Here is a 19,113-nt window from a genome sequence, read left to right as displayed (position 1 = left end):
ACATTGGTCCTACTAATTGGGGTTTGTGTATATTGAGTGTGAGGAGAGTATATAATGGAGAGAAGTTAGAGCAGACCTCCAGTAAATGGTCTGTGACTTCTAAGGAATAATAAAGATTAACCAAGCAAACATCTGGGAATGAGGAATGTGAGTCTTCTAAGAAAATTTAATAGCTGCCTAGGGATATGGTTAGGGGTCCTTGATAATAGGATAGTAGCTATATAGTTAATTCTTGCAGGACAGATTTCATCTACTTACTATCAAAAAGATACGAGCTATTTATCTGTACATTCTTACCATAAAATAAAAAATAATGTATATATATATATTCTATAGATTATTTATTTTAGAGAGAGTGTGCTTACAGGACTGGGGGAGGGGCAAAGGGAGAGAGAGAGAGAGAGGATTTCAACCAGATTCCATATCCTTTGCAGAGCCTGACACAGGGCTCAATCTCATGACCCTGAGATCATGACTTGAGCTGAAATCAAGAGCCAGACACTCAAATTATTGAGCCACTGAGCCCCTCCCCGCAACCTCCCCAATGATATATTTTTAAATCTGTGCTGTTTTCACTGGCAAATCACTAATTTCTTTAGGGACCATCACAATGTGAAAATGCTATGGATGTTATTTTGTATCTTATTTTGGTAATAAATTTTCATGAATCGAAATTTAGAAGATATATCTGAGAATGCAGTGAAATGGCTTGCAGTATATGTTTTTGGTAAATTTATAATTTTGTTTATTAAGTATATAATACTGTATATTATACTATCTGTGTTAATGTCTTTATTATAAATGTTTTACTGACTCTAACTTTTGAGGCGTTTGAATGATGGTGCTACAGATTATTCACATGATCTAAGGGTATATCCTGTGGTTGTGTTATATATACTTCAGTTCTCTACTGAGAAGACTGTGGAATTAAAGTTGCCTGCAGTAATCTTGCCTTGCCAAGAAACTGTTAATGTGTTCATCCACTCTGTTTGTCCCTATGTGATTATTTATTCTTATTCTATAAAATGGTATAGATTCACTTGCTAGTAAATGTTCTTAAAGTAGTTAAGAATTTAAAGTATTTAAGAATGTCAATATTCCTCATAATTTGTTCTAGAGAAGGAAGTTTGGAGATTTATTGTGATGTCTTTTGCTGTTTCTTTTGACTTTTTAAAACCTGTTTATATTTGTTTCATAGTTTAGATTCTCAGCCTAAGCATCCATTTTTTCCTTTTCCTGTTCGCATGAGTACTTTTGAAAGTCTCTTATGTTTATTTTAATACTTAAATGTATATTGCCTTTAAAGAACACCCCAACTATTTACAAAGTATTTGTTGGGTCTCTAATTGTGAACTTTTGATGTCAGCTTTTGGTGGTTTATGAATTCATTTGATTTAGTGTTAATGTTCAGTAAGGATTTAAAAATATTTCCTAGGGACTTAGTTTAACAACATTTTTAAGATACCAAGAGACTTAACTTTGGTTTTTAAATAAATGAAAGGTTAAACTTAATAAGCCAAATAATTTTTTTGCCTTTTCCTTCTTTTTAGTGAATTAGTACCATCTTACGATTCAGCAACTTTTGTTTTAGAGAATTTCAGGTAAGAGATTTTTGACAGCTGAGGTTTTCTGTATGTATGCATAAGAGTGAGCCAGGAAGGTATCATCATTCCTGGGTAGGATACATACCTAATGAACTGTGTCACTCAGTGTGTAATCTTAGAATAAACAAGTTTCATATTAGAAACATATAGGTCATTTGTCTGGATTGTATTTTATCTTCAAGACAGTTGATTCTCAGGAGAAGGAACCTTTTTTTTTTTTTTTTTTTTTTAAAGAAGAGGGTCCATTTAGCTTTTGCTAAGGTGGGGCAATGGGGTTTATAAAGGTTGTTGACCCCTGCCACCCATCCTGAGAAATAAGAGGGGTGGGAAGAAGTCCATTTAAATCCATTTATCTTAGCTGACAGTGAGAAATTATGAATGAGAGGACATAATTATAAGAAGTTTGTAGGCTTTGTAACTTGCATTGTTATTTTGTTAGCTTTTATTGCTTTCTCTCTACGATTAGAAGCAAAGATCTTAAAACACAAAGGTCTTACGGGGCTTGTCTTCAAAGACAGTTTGGGAATGGAGAACCAAGAAATAAAAGGCCTTTCCTTGGGGAGAGAAGTTCCAGGAGTTGATAACCATCAGTATAAGGCTAAACTGAGAATTTATACCACTTCCCATTTGTCTTTTCTTATGGGATAATTTTGTGACTGGAACCTTTCTGAGGCTATCCCCACATATATTATGATTTCGCACATTTCTTAAGTTTTTCCATATTAAAAAAATAAAATTGTACCACAAGGATGTGGGAGAGAATCCTATTTTTTTTCCTTTAATGGTGAAAGACTGCTTATTCAGGTGGTAACTAAATTCAGGACAACTTAGTTTTATTTTTATATTTTCCTTTTCCCTTGGATGTCACAGTTTTGTGGGGTTTTTTTTTTAAGATTTTATTAGAGAGCACATGTATGCATGTGCATGCACAAAGCAGGAGGGCGGGGAGGGGCAAAGGGAGAGCGAAAGGGACAAGCAGACTCCCAGCTGAGCATGGAGCCCAAAGCGGGGCTTGATCTCAGGACCCTGAGATCATGATCTGAGTCAAAGTTAGGCACTTTACCAACTGAGCCACCCAGGTGCCCCTTGAATGTCGCAGTTTTGAGGGTTTTTAAACCTGAAACTGAAAAGATACTGCTGAATATTTCAGTATCATTAAATTTTCTTTTTTTAAGGATGTAAGTATATATATAAATATACAGAATCTTAATTTGTTCAGTCACCTTCATTTCCTTGTTTAGGACTGCAAATAAGTAACAAAATGCTTGGAGTTTGGTTTTGCCTGTTGCTATTTCACAACAGTTTTGATCTTGGGATTTGGTTGGTTTTCTTTTACTTCAGCACTTTGCGTCAGAGAGCAGACCCTGTTTACAGTCCACCTCTTCAAGTTTCAGGACTTTGTTGGAGGTTAAAAGTTTACCCAGTAAGTTTTTCATGTTTCTAATCAATTTTGAAACCAAGGTCTTTCTTCAGGGTTCTGTAGCGTACTGGTTCACTTTTTTTTCCTTTTTTTTTTTTTTTTTTTTTTGAGCGAGAGAGAGCCAGCCAGAGAACAAGCAGAGGGTGGAGGGGCAGAGGGAGAGAGAGAATCACAAGCAGTCTCCATACCCAGTGCAGAGCCCTTCATGGGGCTCAGTCTCAAGACCTTGAGATCGTGACCTGAACCAAAATCAAGAGTCAGATGCCTAACTGACTGAGCCATCCAGGTGCCCTAACTTTAAAATTTTTTTTTAATTTTAATTTTTTATTTTTTAAGGATTTTATTTATTTGATAGAGGCACAGCAAGAGAGGGAACATAAGCAGGGGGAGTGGGAGAGGAAGAAGCAGGCTTCCCTCCAAGCAGGGAGCCCAATGCGGTGCTGATTCCAGGACTCTGGGATTGTGACCTGAGCTGAAGGCAGATGCTTAACCACTAAGCCACCCAGGCACCCCCCCCTTTTTTCTTTTAATTTGAAGATTTCCATGGTTTTATTAAGCAATTCATGAATTAGGCTGCATCCCATATAACAGGTAGAGAAATATTCACTGGTTCACTTTTTTGTGGAGTAAAGAATTATAATTTTTTTTGTAAGGTATATTACTAAGTACCAAAAAGGTGAGTTAAATGTGAACAGAATGAACCTTGACCTTACTGAATTTTATTTCTCGCTTCTAGGAAGACATTTATCTTTAGAAGAAATGTGTAAAATTCTGAAGTTAGCCACTTAATGAACTGAGCCACCCAGGCACCCCTAAAATTCGTTGTTTAAATAAAAATAAAATTTAGATACGGAAAGCCATCAAAAATACATATATGCTGATTACATACTCATGGTGCCTTTCAGTGTGTTTCTTTGACCAAGGTATTTTTTGTAAATTGGCAGCTGGGTGCAGTGGCAGAATGAGATGTATAGTTGATTTTGGTGGCAAGGGTATAAGCAGTATTTTGTTCTTTTTTCACATCATGTCTAGTTGCATCTCTTTTGTGATGTTGACTGCTATCAGTGCTCATTGCTTATACCTGTTAATTAACTGGGAGTTGTAAAATAGTGATTCTCACTGTTTTTCATTTATTAGTTGTAATAGTTTTATAAAGATATGTTTCTAAGAGCTGCTTCCTATTTATTATTTGGCTAACCACTATTATAGTTCATAAAGAAGAAACAGGATTTGTTCCCTGATATTTACCAGTTTTCCTTATTATTTTCTGGAAGTGAGCCATTAAGTTTTTTTGATATCATTATGAACTTATAGATTTATACATATATGATCTCCTTAAGTTGGCTTCTTTGTCACTTTGCTCTGACCCTAAAAGTACCTTGTAGTGACTCTGGTAGTTAGCTTTCTTGTTCTCTTCCATGGCAAAATATTCTAGGCTCATCTTGTCCATTTCGTACGCCATATCTGGAATTGGCCGCTTTATTCAAAGAGCCCTGATTCCTTTTAGTGGGAAATGGTATTTCAAGACCAAACTGCTAGGGATGCTTATTTCTACCAAGTTGGTCACAGTTTCTAGGCCTTCTTAGTGAACAGAAGTAGGAAATACATAGAGAAATGTATATGGGTATTTGTAAAGGGGGAAATCTGCATTTATTTATTTATTTAAAATTTATTTAATAGACTTTATTTTTTAGAGCAGTTTTAAGTTAAACCCTCAAAATTGAGTGGTAAGTACAGAGTTCCACATGCTCCATGGCCCTACATCCTCCCCCATTATCAACCTATCTTACACCAGAGTGATACATTTGTTACAGTTGATGAACATATATTGACATATTATTACCCAAAGTCCTAGTTTACATTAAAGTTCATTATTAGTAATGTACATTATAGGGTTGTTTTGTTATTTTGTTTGTTTTTAGGCCAAAGAATATAGTTAGAGAAGAACTGGATGGGAGCATGGATAAAAGCAAATTGGATAAACTCCAGGGAGCTCAGCAGAGAAAAAATATTTATGAACACTTTAAAATTGCTATGTAATTGAATATCGGGGTTTTTTTGGTTACATATATGTACTTAAAGATAAAATAGCTCTTGAGTCAATGCTCATATATACCATTCAAATAAGGACTATTTTTTTTTTTCTTAATCTGTTTATATTACACCTGTGTCTACTTCCATTCTAGGAACCGTTCTTCTTGAATCCTTTGGAAACTGTAGGATTAAAATATCTACTAACCAGTCTCTCATTTGTTTTATTTTTCCTTATAGCCACAAATATCTCAGTATAGGAACTCTTAATTCTACCATTAATTTGATTACAAAGAACTGCTTAAAATTTTTTTGTGTGTTTATACTCCCTTGTTCCCCCCACCTCTGCCACATTAGATAGGAGTTTTGATGTGCAAATCTTGTTCTCTGAGTTTTTATATCTTGAAAACCGTTTGTGTTCTATACTCTAGAGCCACTATTGCTGGATAGAAAATCCTTAGCTTGTGTTTTCTTTTGTTGGGTATCTCAGATATTTAATTCAGTTTTCTGTACGTAAATCTGATTATGAACTAATCCTTAAAAGGCATTCACTAACATTGTCTAGGGGGCCAAATAATCTTTTTTTAAGTCTAGTAGTTTACTATTACATATTTTAGTTGTTTGGGGTCATTAATACATACTAGGCTCTTCCAGTATGTAGATTTAGATCTTTTTTCCTACACCCCCTTCAAGAAAATGTTTCCTTAATTACAGTTTTAAGTATTTATTATGTTTCTTTCTCTGGTTTTCTTCCTTGGGATTTGCTGTTATCTGTATTTTGAATCTTTTTCTGTCTTCAATATTTATCACTTTCTTTCTAGTTTTCCTAACTTTACATTTCTTTTTCATTTGAAAAATTTTTCTTCGTTCACTTGTCTTTTTAACATAAAAACTATTCTGCTTATTTGCGCTCCTGTTTCTTTCTTTTTTCTTTTTTTTTTTAAGATTTTATTTATTTATTTGACAGAGAGATCACAAGCAGGCAGAGAGGCAGGCAGAGAGAGGAGGAAGCAGGCTCCCTGCTGAGCAGAGAGCCCGATGCAGGGCTTGATCCCAGGACTCTGAGATCATGACCCAAGCCGAAGGCAGCGGCCCAACCCACTGAGCCACCCAGGCGCCCCTGCGCTCCTGTTTCTTTTAGTTCAGTCTTTATTTCTTAATTTTCTAATTTTTAGTTCTATCACCTCATTTCTGGGTTTTTGTAATTCTGATTTGTGTTATTCTTCATGTCATATTTTTTTTCCTTCCTGTGGGCTGTTATACTATTAGTGTCTTTTACATCATTTTGAAATGGGTTACAATTTTGATCTTTGAGTATGTTTTTCTAGAGTGTTTTTATTGCCTGCAAGGATGTTTCTTTAGTCTCTTTTTTTATTTTGGCAAATAATGCTTGACATAAAATTTACCATCTTAATCATTTCTCGGTGTACATTATAGTATTAAGTATATTCACATTGTTGTGCAGCCAATCTGCAGAACTTTTTCATCTTTCGAAACTGAAGCTCTCTACTCATTAAACAGTAATTCCCCATTTTTCCATCCACTTATTCATTCGTAAGCACCACTCTTTTTGTTTCAGTGAGTTTGACTGCTCTAGAGATCCCATATATCTGGAATCATACAGTATTTGTCTTTCTGTGGTTGGTTACTTACATAATGCCCTCAGAGTTCATCTACTTTATAGCATGTGTGAGAATTCTTTTTAAAGCTGAATAATATTCCAGTGTATGTACTACACTTTATCCATTCATCGGTGGTTTTTTTTTTTTTTTTAAGTTTATTTATTTATTTGTCAGAGTTGAGAGAGAGAGAGAGAGCACAAGCAGGGGGAGTGGCAGGCAGAGGGAGAAGCAGGCTCCCTGCTGAGGGTGGAGCCCGATGTGGGACTTGATCCCAGGACCCTGGGATCATGACCTGAGCAGAAAGCAGATGCTTAACTGACTGAGTTACTTAGGCATCCCTATCCATTCATCTGTTGATTGACACTTTGGGTTGCTTCTGCCTCTTTTTTTTTTTTTTTTTTTAAACATTTTATTTATTTATTTGAGAGAGAGCATGAGCGAGGAGAAGGTCAGAGGGAGAAGCAGACTCCCCATGGAGCTGGGAGCCTGATGCGGGACTCGATCCCGGGACTCCAGGATCATGACCTGAGCCGAAGGCAGTCGCTTAACCAACTGAGCCACCCAGGCCCCCCGCTTCTGCCTCTTGGCTATAGTGAATAGTGCTGCTGTGGACAGGGGTTTGCAAATACTTTTCAGAATCCTGCTTTCAGTTCTTTTGGCTATAGACACAGAAGTGGAATTCAATCAAATGATAATTCTGTTTTTAATTTTTTGATGAACACTTTCAACAGTGCACAAGGGTTCCAGTTTCTCCCTGTCTTCATCAATCTTGTTTTCTGTTTTTTTGTTAGTAGCCATTCTGATGGGCATGAAGTAATAGTTTGGTTTTGATTTGTGCTTCCCTATTGATTATTAACATTGAGCATTTTTTCATGTGCTTGTTGACCATTTGTATATCCTGTTCAGAGAAATGTGTACTCAAGTCCTAGCGCATTTGAAAATTTAGTTGTTGAGTTGTGGAATTTCTTTATACATTCTGGATATTGACCCCTTGTTAGATATCTGTGTTTTTAATTTAATTTAATTTAATTTTTTAAAGATTTTATTTATTCATTCGACAGACAGAGATCACAGATAGGCAGAGAGGCAGGCAGAGAGAGGAGGAAGCAGGCTCCCCGCTGAGCAGAGAGCCCGATGCGGGGCTTGATCCCAGGACCCTGAGATCGTGACCTGAGCCGAAGGCAGAGGCTTCAACCCACTGAGCCACCCAGGTGCCCCTAGATATCTGTTTTAGATGTATTTTCTCCCATTCTGTAGGATCCTTTGTAATTCTTTCGATCTTTGATGCACAAAAGTTTTAAATTATAAAGTCGTTCAATTTGTCTGTCTTTGCATTTGGTTTCATAGCCAGATATTCCTTATCAAATTTAATGGTATGAAACTTTTCGGGGCTGCCTGGGTGGCTCAGTGGGTTGGGCCTCTGTCTTCGGCTCAGGTCACGATCTCAGGGTCCTGGGATCAAGTCCCATATCAGGCTCTCTGCTAGGCGGGTAGCCTGCCTCCTCCTCTCTCTCTCTCTCTACTTGTGATCTCTCTCTCTGTCAAATAAATAAAATCTTTAAAAAAAATGGTATGAGGGGCGCCTGGGTGGCTCAGTGGGTTAAAGCCTCTGCCTTCGGCTCAGGTCATGATCCCAGGGTCCTGGGATCGAGCCCCACTACGGGCTCTCTGCTCGGCGGGGAGCCCGCTTCCTCCTCTCTCTCTCTGCCTGCCTCGCTGCCTACCTGTGATCTCTATCTGTCAAATAAAAAAAAAATGGTATGAAACTTTTCTTCTATGTATTCCTTTAAAAGTTTTATAGTTTTAGGACTTAGTTAGATCTTTGATCCATTTTGATTCAATATTTGTACATAAAGCAGGGACCAAATTTCATTTGCATGGGGATATCTGGTGTGATAAGGCAATCAACAATAAATATGATGCCTTGCTTTCTGAGCAGTGCCCTGGTTCTCTCCTTCTCCTTCCTTTGTTTTTATTATATCTTCATTTCTAGTACTTTCTTTGTAATTTTAGGACCTGTCTTGAAGGGCCCTGTATATTCATTTATAAAAGATTAGAGTGACCTGACTGCATTTAATTCTCAGAGTTTTAATGTAAGACTCCTTTGTGCTCCATTGGTAATCCATTGAGCAGCTCATTCCATTTTCAACTATTGTATTTGGTGTGTGAGGTTTTTCAGTGGCTCTTTGCCATTTTGTGGTTTCCCTGTTACCTGTTCACTAGATGTCCCATAGCTTCCCTCTCTTCTCCCATGTAGATGTTTATGTCATACAGGTCTTAATGGTTGTAACTAATATATCTTTATCTGCTTGTATTTTGCGGATTGTGGAGATAATCTGTCATCTAGTTTTGTTGTAATTGCTCTTTGTGAGCTTTTGGGTTTTCTGTCCAGTTATTTCTGTTTGTTAGTTTTCTGTTTGGATTTAGAGAGTTGCATAAATTATGTTGCCATTGCTGCACTCTTTCTAGAATCCTCTGCCTTTTGGGATGCCTGGGTGGCTCTAGTCAGTTAAGCATCTGTCTTGGCTCAGATCATGATCCCAGGGTCCTGAGATTGAGGCCAACATCGGGCTCCTTGCTCAGCAGGGAGCCTACTTCACCCTTTGCCTGCTGCTCCCCCTGCTTGTGTGTGCATGCATGCTTTCTCTTTCTCCCTCTCTGACAAATAAATAACATCTAAAAAAAATGTGTATATATAGAATCCTCTGCCTTTTGAAAATCTTAAAGCTAGTATTTTGTTAGAGGTATAGCTGGCATGTACATAAGATAATAAAACAGTTTCCTTAAAATTATAAAAATAAAATAAAAAAATTTATGATATTAGCTGATAAAGATCAGGAGGAAAAAATGTTTATTCCTTTTTATTAGTTGTTAACTTATTCTAGGGAAATTGTTCTAGTGGCATAATTTAGAAGAAGAAAAAACTCCAGTCATTTGAATAAGGATTATTGATCCTTATTTTTATTATTATTATTATTTTTAAAGATTTATTTATTTATTTATTTGACAGAGATCACAAGTAGGCAGAGAGGCGGGCAGAGAGAGAGAGAGGAAGGGAAGCAGGCTCCCCGCTGAGCAGAGAGCCCGACGCGGGACTCGATCCCAGGACCCTGAGATCATGACCCGAGCCGAAGGCAGCGGCTTAACCCACCGAGCCACCCAGGCGCCCTATTTTTATTATTTTTTTAAAATCTTTAAAGATTTTATTTATTTGACGGACAGAGATCACAAGTAGGCAGAGAGGCAGGCAGAGAGAGAGAGGAAGAGAAGCAGGCTTCCCGCTGAGCGGAGAGCCCAATGCAGGGCTCCATCCCAGGACCCTGGGATCATGACCTGAGCCGAAGGCAGAGGCTTTAACCCACTGAGCCACCCAGGCGCCCAATTTGTGATAAAATTTATATGCAATAAAATTTACTAATTTTGACAAGTTTTGATACATGTATATATATATATACTCATAAGGTGGTTACCACATTCATGGTTTTATTACCCCCAAATGTTTTATCCAATTCATCTTTTAAACTAATCCCTTTTTTTCCTCCCTTCCTGGCCCCTCTGCAACCACTGATCTGTTTTTGTCATTATAGTTTTTGCTTTTCCAGAATCTCATATAATAGGGTCACACAATATATAATTTTTTGTTTCTGGCTTTTTTTCACTTAACTGATTATTTGTTGTTTATTTAGTGTTTATTGAACAATTACCTTGTCTAACCCTGAAAGCTTCCTTAGAACTTTTTGGAGCAAAGTAGCCTAGAAATGAAGGAGTTAATAGGTATTTGTACTCCTCTGTGGTCATATCCCAATAGACACTGGTGATGAATAATAAGAATCCTTCCCTCAGTCCTCATAATCTGGATGGGGAAACAGTTGTTTATATATGTAGTTACAATGATGATAGTCATTTAAAAAGGTAGGCATATGAGCAAATAGAGAAAGAGAGAGGGAGGTTAGTATCTTTCTAAACATCTCTAACAGAAATTTACACAACTTCTTAATCTTCAGACAGACTTTTATGTGGAATCCTAACATAGACATTATATAGAAATAATGTTTAATCACTTTCAACATCAAGTGTTACCTAGTTCTGTTTTACTCCTTTTAAATATATATATATTTTTTGTCTCATGCCTAGTAGAGGTTTTTTTTTTTTCCATATTTTTTTTTGGAGTTTTCATTTTTCTTGGAAGCTGATATTTAAGAGTTTTGTATATGTTAGAACTCTTAATGCTTATACTTGTTAACATTTTCCTTAGCTTGAATGCCTTAATATTTCCATGTTGTTTTTTTTTAATGTACAAAAGATTTAAGTTATAGACTCATATCTGTTGGGCTTTTTATTATCTCTGCCACTGCTTTTAAACTTAGAAGTATTTCCCAATCCAAATATGACATAGTAATTTGTGTTTGTTTTGTTGTGCCTTAATTTTTTATGTTTGAGTTGATCTAGGGTTTGTGTAACATCTTTTTTTAGTTATTGAAATATAGTTGACTCTTTTTCCTTTTTTTAGGATGGAAATGGAGTTGTTCGTGGTTACTACTTATCTGTGTTTCTGGAACTGTCAGCTGGCTTACCTGAAACTTCCAAGTAAGACATGCAATTAAATAACAAACTTTAGTGGGTCTTTATGTAGATTTCTCTTAGGATTTTTTATTCACTATTATTAATTACCAAAGTATGTCTATTAAGATGTGTGCTGCTGTGTGCATCCCCTGGCATACTATGGTGGCACAGACTGGCAATTCTCAAACTATATGGTCTCAGGATGTTATATTCTTAAATTTTATTGCAAACCCCCAAAGATGTTTTTTTTTTAACATGGATTATTAAATGTTGATATTTTCTGAGTTAGAAATGAAAACTGAGACAACTTAAAATTTCCTTAACTAAAAAATTTTATAAGTTCACTTAAAAATAATAAACCTATTGAATACTAACATAACATTTTTGTGAACGATACCTATTTTTCTAAAGCAAAATAATATTTGGTAAGAAAACTTGGTTGGGGGGCGCCTGGGTGGCTCAGTGGGTTAAGCCGCTGCCTTCGGCTCAGGTCATGATCCCAGAGTCCTGGGATCGAGTCCCGCATCGGGCTCGCTGCTCAGCAGGAAGCCTGCTTCCCTTCCTCTCTCTCTGCCTGCCTCTCTGCCTACTTGTGATCTCTCTCTGTCAAATAAATAAATAAAATCTTTAAAAAAAAAAAAAAAGAAAGAAAACTTGGTTGGTATTTTTTGGAAATCTCTTAATATATGGCTTTAAAAAAGACAGTTGGATCCTAGCATTGGCTTCTATATTCACTTTGTTTCGATAACTTGTTCTGGTTGAAGTACATGATTAACAAAAGGGTGTAGAGCATGGAAATAGAAGATTCTGAAACTGTATGTGAAGTGCTATGGTAAAAAAGCTCTAGACTCTGGTGATTTAAAGATATATACTACTGTATAATAAATTAGTTCAAACAGCAACTTAAAAATAGAAATTGTCTTCCCTTATACTCTCTGGAGTCCAGAAATCCAAAAACTATTGTTTTCCCCAAATCAGGTATTCAGTAGGGTTGTACTAGATACAGAGGCACTAGGGGAAAATCCATTTCTTGACTCTTAGTTTCTGAGGCTGCCAGTATTCCTTGGCTTGTGACCATATCACTCCTATTTCTGCCTTTGATCACACTGCCTTGTCTTTTTTTTCTTTGTCAGATCTTTCTCTGCTTTCCCCTTAAAATGACACTCATGATTACTTTTAGAGTCTATGGGGATTTTCTAGGATAATTCCCTTATCTGAAGATCTTAGCTTAATCACAGCTATATGCTCCCCATTTTTTGCTATAAAAGGTAACAGTTACACATTCCAGGGATTAGGATGTGAATATCTTGGGGTAAGGGGTAATATTCAGCCGACCACGACCATAAACTATAAAGCCGCTACTAAAATGACAAAGACATATAGCTAATAAAGCAACAAAGGGGATAAAATGGAATTACAGACAAATACTTAAAGAAGAAAAAGTTTAATGGGTAATGAACAGTTGGGACAAATACCAAAATGTATTCATGTAAATAATCTAGCACCCAGTTAAAAGGCAGAGATTGTCAGATTGCCTAAAAAATCAAAACTCAAGTTTATGTTGCCCATAAGAAACACACTTTAAATATAAAGATGTATCATGCTAGTACTAGTCAAAAATATGTTAGATTTCAAAGCAAGTATTACCAGAGATAAATAAGTTATTTCATAGTGATAAAAGATCAGTTAATGAAGAGGACATAAAACAATTGTGAACATTTACTTATGTTTATGCCCCAGAACCAGATCTTCAAAATACGCAAAGCAAAACCCTAGAGAAGTACAAGGAGAAATAGAAGCTCTTCTCTTAATTGATCCAAGTGGGCAGGATATCATCAAGGATATACATTGGAACATTATCAACCAGCCTGTCCTGATTGACATTTATAGACTGATCAAACAGTAGCAGAAGTGCACACAAATTATTTACCAAGAGAGACCATATTCTGGGGTATAAAACATATCTCAATAAGTTAAAAAGAATTCAACTCATTCAAAGTATCTTCTCTTGCCATTGTGGAATCAATTTATATATTAACATATTTTGAAAATCTGAAATACTTGGAAATAAAACATTTCTAAAAAACTCTAGTTCAAAGAGGAAATCATAAGGGTTTTTTTTTTTTTTTTTTTTTTTGGTAAGATTTTATTTAAGAGAGTGAGCAAGAGAGAGAGAGCACACATGAGCAGAGGGAGAAGGAGAAGCAGGTTCGCTTGCTGAGCAAGGAGCCCGACACTGGGCTCAATCCCACCCTAGGATCATGACCTGAGCTGAAGGCAGATGCTTAACTGACTGAATCACTCAGGTGCCCCAATCATAGGGGATTTTTTTTTTTAAAGATTTTATTTATTTATTTGACAGACAGAGATCACAAGCAGGCAGAGATGCAGGCAGAGAGAGAGAGAGAGGAAGCAGGCTCCCCGGTGAGCAGAGAGCCCGATGTGGGGCTCGATCCCAGGACCCTGGGACCACGACCCGAGCCGAAGGCAGAGGCTTTAACCCACTGAGCCACCCAGGCGCCCCTCATAAGGGATTTTTTAAAAGTATATTGAACCAAGTGAAAATGAAAACATCAGAATTTGTAGTGTGCTGCTAAAGTAGTAAGTTGAGGGGAATTTATAGTAATAAATGCCAATTTACTATGGATCCTTGAACAACATGGGTTTGAATGTGTGGTGTTTGAACTGCAGATTCACTTATATGCAGATTTTTTAGATAAATATAGTATAGTACTAAAAATGTATTTTCTTTTCCTTATGATTTTCTTAGCATTTTCTTTTCTCTAACTTACTTTATTATAATAAAATAGTGTATAATACATATAACATACCAAATACGTGTTAATCACCTGTTTCTGTTGATTATGTTATGTAAGGTCTCTGGTCAGCAGTGACCTATTAGTTAAATTTTCAGCAAGTCAGAAGTCATACCCACATTTTTGATTACGTGAGGATCAGTGCCCCTAACCCCTGCGTTGTTCAAGAATCAGCTGGTAAATGTAAAGCAGAAAGGTCTCAAATCAATGATCTACTTTAAAAAAAACTAGAGAAGAGGGGCACCTAGTTGGTTCAGTTGGTTAAGCTGATTGATTTCGGGTCAGGTCATGATTTCAGGGTTGTAAGATCAAGCCCCACTTCAGCCTTGCACACTGGGTAAGGAGTTTGCTTAAGATTCTCTCTCCGTCCCCTGGCCACCCTCTTCAGGGGAAAAGAAAAAAAAAAAAAAAAACTAGAGAAAGGAAGAAAAAGTTAGAAAGGAAGCAGAAGCAAGGAAACAAATATTAAAAGCAGAATACGGGGCACCTAGGTGGTTAAGTTGGTTAAGCATCTGACTTCAGCTCAGGTCATGATCCTATGGTCCTGGGATCAAGGCCCACGTTTGACTCTGCTCAGCAGGGTGCCTGCTTCTCCCTCTCCCTCTGCCTGCCACTCTACCTACTTGTGTGAACTTTGTACTCTCTCTCTCCTTTCTCTGTGTCAAATAAATAAAATCTTAAAAAAAAAAAGATCAAAGCAGAATGCAACAAAATAAAAATTGAAAAAATAGAGGAAATCATTGAAATCAAAACAAAATTTGATGACTAAATCTACATGATTGTAAGACTTACCACAAAGCTACAGTATTAACTTAATATAGCATAATATTAGCATAAGGTTAGAAAAATTCATAAATGGAATATACTACAAGTCCAGCAAAAAACTCATTCATGGGGCGCCTGGGTGGTTCAGTGGGTTAAAGCCTCTGCCTTCGGCTCGGGTCATGATCTCAGCGTCCTGGGATCGAGTCCTGCCTCGGGCTCTCTGCTCGGCGGGGAGCCTGCTTCCTCCTCTCTCTCTCTCTGCTTGCCTCTCTGCCTATTTGTGATCTCTCTGTCTGTCAAATAAAGTAAAAAAAAAAAGAAACAACTTTAAACTTAAAAAAAAAAAACCAACTCATTCATAAGGACAGATTTTTGAAAAAGATGCTGTGAAGGGAAAAAGATGCTATGAAGAGAAAAAGAAGTGAAAAAGATGCTGTGAAGGAAAGATGCGGTCTTGGTGCTTGGATATCTGTACAGAAAAAGCATAAACTCGTATCCATAGCTCATATTACATAAGTAAACTAACTGAAAATTGACTGTAATCCTAGATTTAAATTCTAAAACAAATCTGTGACTTTGGGTTAGGCAATGATATTTTAGTTATAAGCCAGAAGCACAGTCTATAAAAGAATACATTTATTAGATTTCATTAAAACCATAAAGTTCTCTTCTTCAAATTGCATAGACTTTTATCCAGAATATATAAGGAACTCTCAAAACTCAACAATAAAAAAACAAGCTCCCGGGCGCCTGGGTGGCTCAGTGGTTAAAGCCTTTGCCTTCGGCTCAGGTCATGATTCCAGAGTCCTGGGATCGAGTGCCGCATCGGGTTCTCTGCTCAGCAGGGAGCCTGCCTCCTCTCTCTCTCTCTCTCTCTGCCTGCCTCTCTGCCTACTTGTGATCTGTCTGTGAAATAAACAAATAAAAATCTTTAAAAAAAAAAAAAAAAAAAGCTCCCTTCTCCATGTGGACAAAACATTTGTCACACACCCCACTAAGGAAGAAATACTGATGGCAAAATCAGCCTATTTAAGTTGATTAATAGCATTGGTCATTAGGGAAATAGAAATTTACAATCAATCTGATACCAATATACCCTAATGTGTTAATTATTAGGGAAATGGAAATTTATGAACAATATGATACCACTGTATCTCATTGGAATGGCTAAAATTAAGATCATACCAAGAATATATAGAAAGTTGAAGTCTTAAACATTCCTCCTGGGAAGGTAAAATGATACAACCACTTTTGTAAACTATTTGGTGATTGTTAACAAGTTAAACATACACTTATTCCATGACAGATAAACCACTCCTAGACATTTACCCAAGAGAAAAGAACTGTATGTCCATACAAAGACCTTTATACAAATATTCACAGCATCATTGTTTATAAAAATAGAATCAACCCTAATTTCCAACAACAGCTGAGTGGATAAATAAATTTTGGTGTGTCCATACTATGGAATACCACTCAGCATTAAAAACTAATGAACTGTTGATATGAGCAACAACATGAATACCTTTTAAATTATTCATGAAAGAAACTAGACAGTTAAAGAGCATGTATATGATTCCACTTAGGTAAAACTAGAAAAATGCAAACTGATCTGTAAACAGAATGCAGGTTGTTTGGAGATGGAAGGACAGACAGGGCTGGGGTTAGGTAGAGGGAAAAGGTGAGGGAGGGAAGTACAAAAGGCAGAGGAAACTGGGAGAGGATGTATCTCTCAGTAGTCTCTTGATTGTGGTGATGGTTTCATGGGTGTATATATATATATATATGTGTGTGTGTGTGCGTACACATATAAATTACCAGATTATATACTTTATATCAAATCATACTCTTCAAATATGTGCAGCTTTCTTTGTTACACTTGTAAGTATAACAAAGTTGTTTACTAAAAAAAAAAAAACCTAACAACAATAAAAACTCTGTTGGACTGCACTTTGAATGGATCTTTTGCTCATGTATTATTGATCATTTGGAAAATAGTAGTTTGCTAAATATGCATTTGACACATTTCATTATGTGATATCAAAGAATTACATTCATTGTAATGTAATACTACCATTTTTATCAGGAGAGTCTTGAAGTATTAGAAAGCTTTTAAGCTCATGTAGCACGTACAGATTGTTCAGAATTATGATTTTTTATTGATTTTTATGATTTTTTATTTGAAAGCTTGTGTTTTGTCAACCTGTGTATTGACAACCAATACTGGCAGTTTATTTTCCTTGATTAATTTGGTCCAGAAAAAGTCTGCTAGATATCTACAGCTGAATAACCATTGTTTGTTTTTCTTTCATTTGATGTTTCACCAAAAAAATGTGGCTAATGAACTTGCAACTCAGTTATTTCCCCAAGATCGCTATTGTACATCACTATGCAGAACTTTATGTATAGCGTTTCCCATTTTGTGATACCAAGAGTTGAGGTTTGATAACAGTTAACAATTTTATTGCATCATCAAAGGCATTCCTGAGAGACACTGGCATTTTTCTCCTTGTCTGAAAGTGTGTAGCACTGAATAATATAATGACTACTGGTACTTTTTTTTTTTTTTAAGATTTTTTTTTTTTTTTTTTTTTTGACAGAGGGAGAGAGCAAGCTAAGGCTGGGGGAGTGGCAGGGAGGGGAGAAGCAGGCTCCCCACTGAGGAAGGAGGCTGATGTGGGCAGTGTCCTGGGATCATGACCTGAGCCTAAGGCAACCGCTTAACTGACTGAGCCACCCAGGCATCCCACTACTGGTACATCTTTAACTACCATTCGTCTGTACCATTAGTGCAAATGTCCACATGAAAGGGACAAACAACTTAATATTACGATAATGGTTTTGACATTTTGGATCCCTAAAAGGATCATATAGGAGCTGACCCCCAGGGGCACACGAACTATACTTAAACAACCTCTGGCATAGACTAACCTTAATGCAGAATATTCTTGCCTCTACTGGTGAGTCAAACTATGAGTAATGTTAGTGATATAGGAAGAAAATTGGAAATAATGTTTTAGTTATAGCTCTGCTCCAGATGTCCTGTATGATCTGAAACAGTGGACTCACCTGTATTGTTGTCATAATAACTAACTGCTAAATATATACTTTGCACCAAGCACTGTGCTTTACATAACTCACTTTGCTTTACCATCTTGTGAGCTATAGGTTATATTATTAGTCCCATTTCACAGATGGTAATACAGTGATGGTTTAGTTAAATTATTCACTCAAGATCAGCATTGTTTAGCAGCAGTCTGTTTAACCAGATTTTTTTGGGGGGGCGGGTGTCTCTGTATAGTTGTTAAGTACTGGGCTCTGTTTGATTCTCTGAAATCAGCCATTTTGGTTGGAAGGTGGTTGATTATGGCAGAATTATAAGAATCTCAGTGACTGAGATTTTGTTCATGTCCCTGTTGCTACCATTAAATCTTGGGCTTTTCCATGTCTCTTGATTAAGCTATTTCTTGATCTACCTCTGTTTCTTGTCTTAGGAAGTTTCTCCTTTTTGTCTTACTGATAATGTAGATTTTGTGGTATTTTTGTTGCCTTTGGTACTGATTTCATCTCTGTTCTTTTATTGTTGACCATATACACTAGAGGAACTTAGTTTACATGGTCTTGCAAACACCATAACATCAATAAAAATGAAGTATTACTCAGGAGATTAGGATTTGTATATTTCTTAGATATCATCTAAATACCTCAGTGAGACCTATTCTGGTAAAATGACATTTTATTATCTCTTAATTCTCTTTAACACTTCAGTAAGCCTAGAGAAGAGTTTGAATACCTCTTCATTCATATTAAAATGTCATTCAATTTTGGAATTTAGAGTTGAACAGTAGTTTAACTGCCAAAATATGGAATAAGATCTTAAATCGTTGTGTCATTATCTAGTAGATTTTAATATCACCTGGGATGCTGCAGAGGTACTCTCATAATTTCATTATGCTTAAGTATCTTTCTACAGGTGTGTGTTAGCATACACATGTATAGGCTTTCAGAGAAAATTTGCATGTGAGTGACATTCTGGAATTGACTTTTTTTTTTTTTAAGATTTTTTAAAAATTTATTTGACAGATTACAAGTAGGCAGAGAGGCAGGCAGAGAGAGACAGGAGGAGGAGGCAGGCTCCCTGCTGAGCAGAGAGCCAGATGCGGGGCTCGATCCCAGGACCCTGAGATCATGACCTGAGCCGAAGGCAGAGGCTTTAACCACTGAGCCACCCAGGTGCCCTGGAATTGACTTTTAATAGTCTTTCAACTATTAGTCTTGTCTTAGTCTAAAAC

At 36.6% G+C, this 19,113-nt stretch overlaps 1 protein-coding gene across 9 annotated transcripts in view; it reads left to right on the top strand.

Annotated features, from left to right (window-relative positions):
- The window catches only part of TRIM37 (tripartite motif containing 37), a 150,483-nt gene that overhangs the window by 46,377 nt on the left and 84,993 nt on the right, over nt 1-19,113 (top strand). For all 9 annotated transcript variants that reach the window (XM_047708945.1, XM_047708951.1, XM_047708946.1 and 6 more), the window contains exons 10-12: nt 1,551-1,601; nt 2,946-3,027; nt 11,188-11,264. In XM_047708945.1, the coding sequence (XP_047564901.1) occupies nt 1,551-1,601; nt 2,946-3,027; nt 11,188-11,264 (210 nt within the window). The remainder of the gene's footprint in view (nt 1-1,550; nt 1,602-2,945; nt 3,028-11,187; nt 11,265-19,113) is intronic.

This window comes from Lutra lutra, chromosome 16 (genome assembly GCF_902655055.1).
Source record: "Lutra lutra chromosome 16, mLutLut1.2, whole genome shotgun sequence".
NCBI lineage: Eukaryota > Metazoa > Chordata > Mammalia > Carnivora > Mustelidae > Lutra > Lutra lutra.
This window is presented reverse-complemented; position numbering and strand designations above follow the sequence as displayed.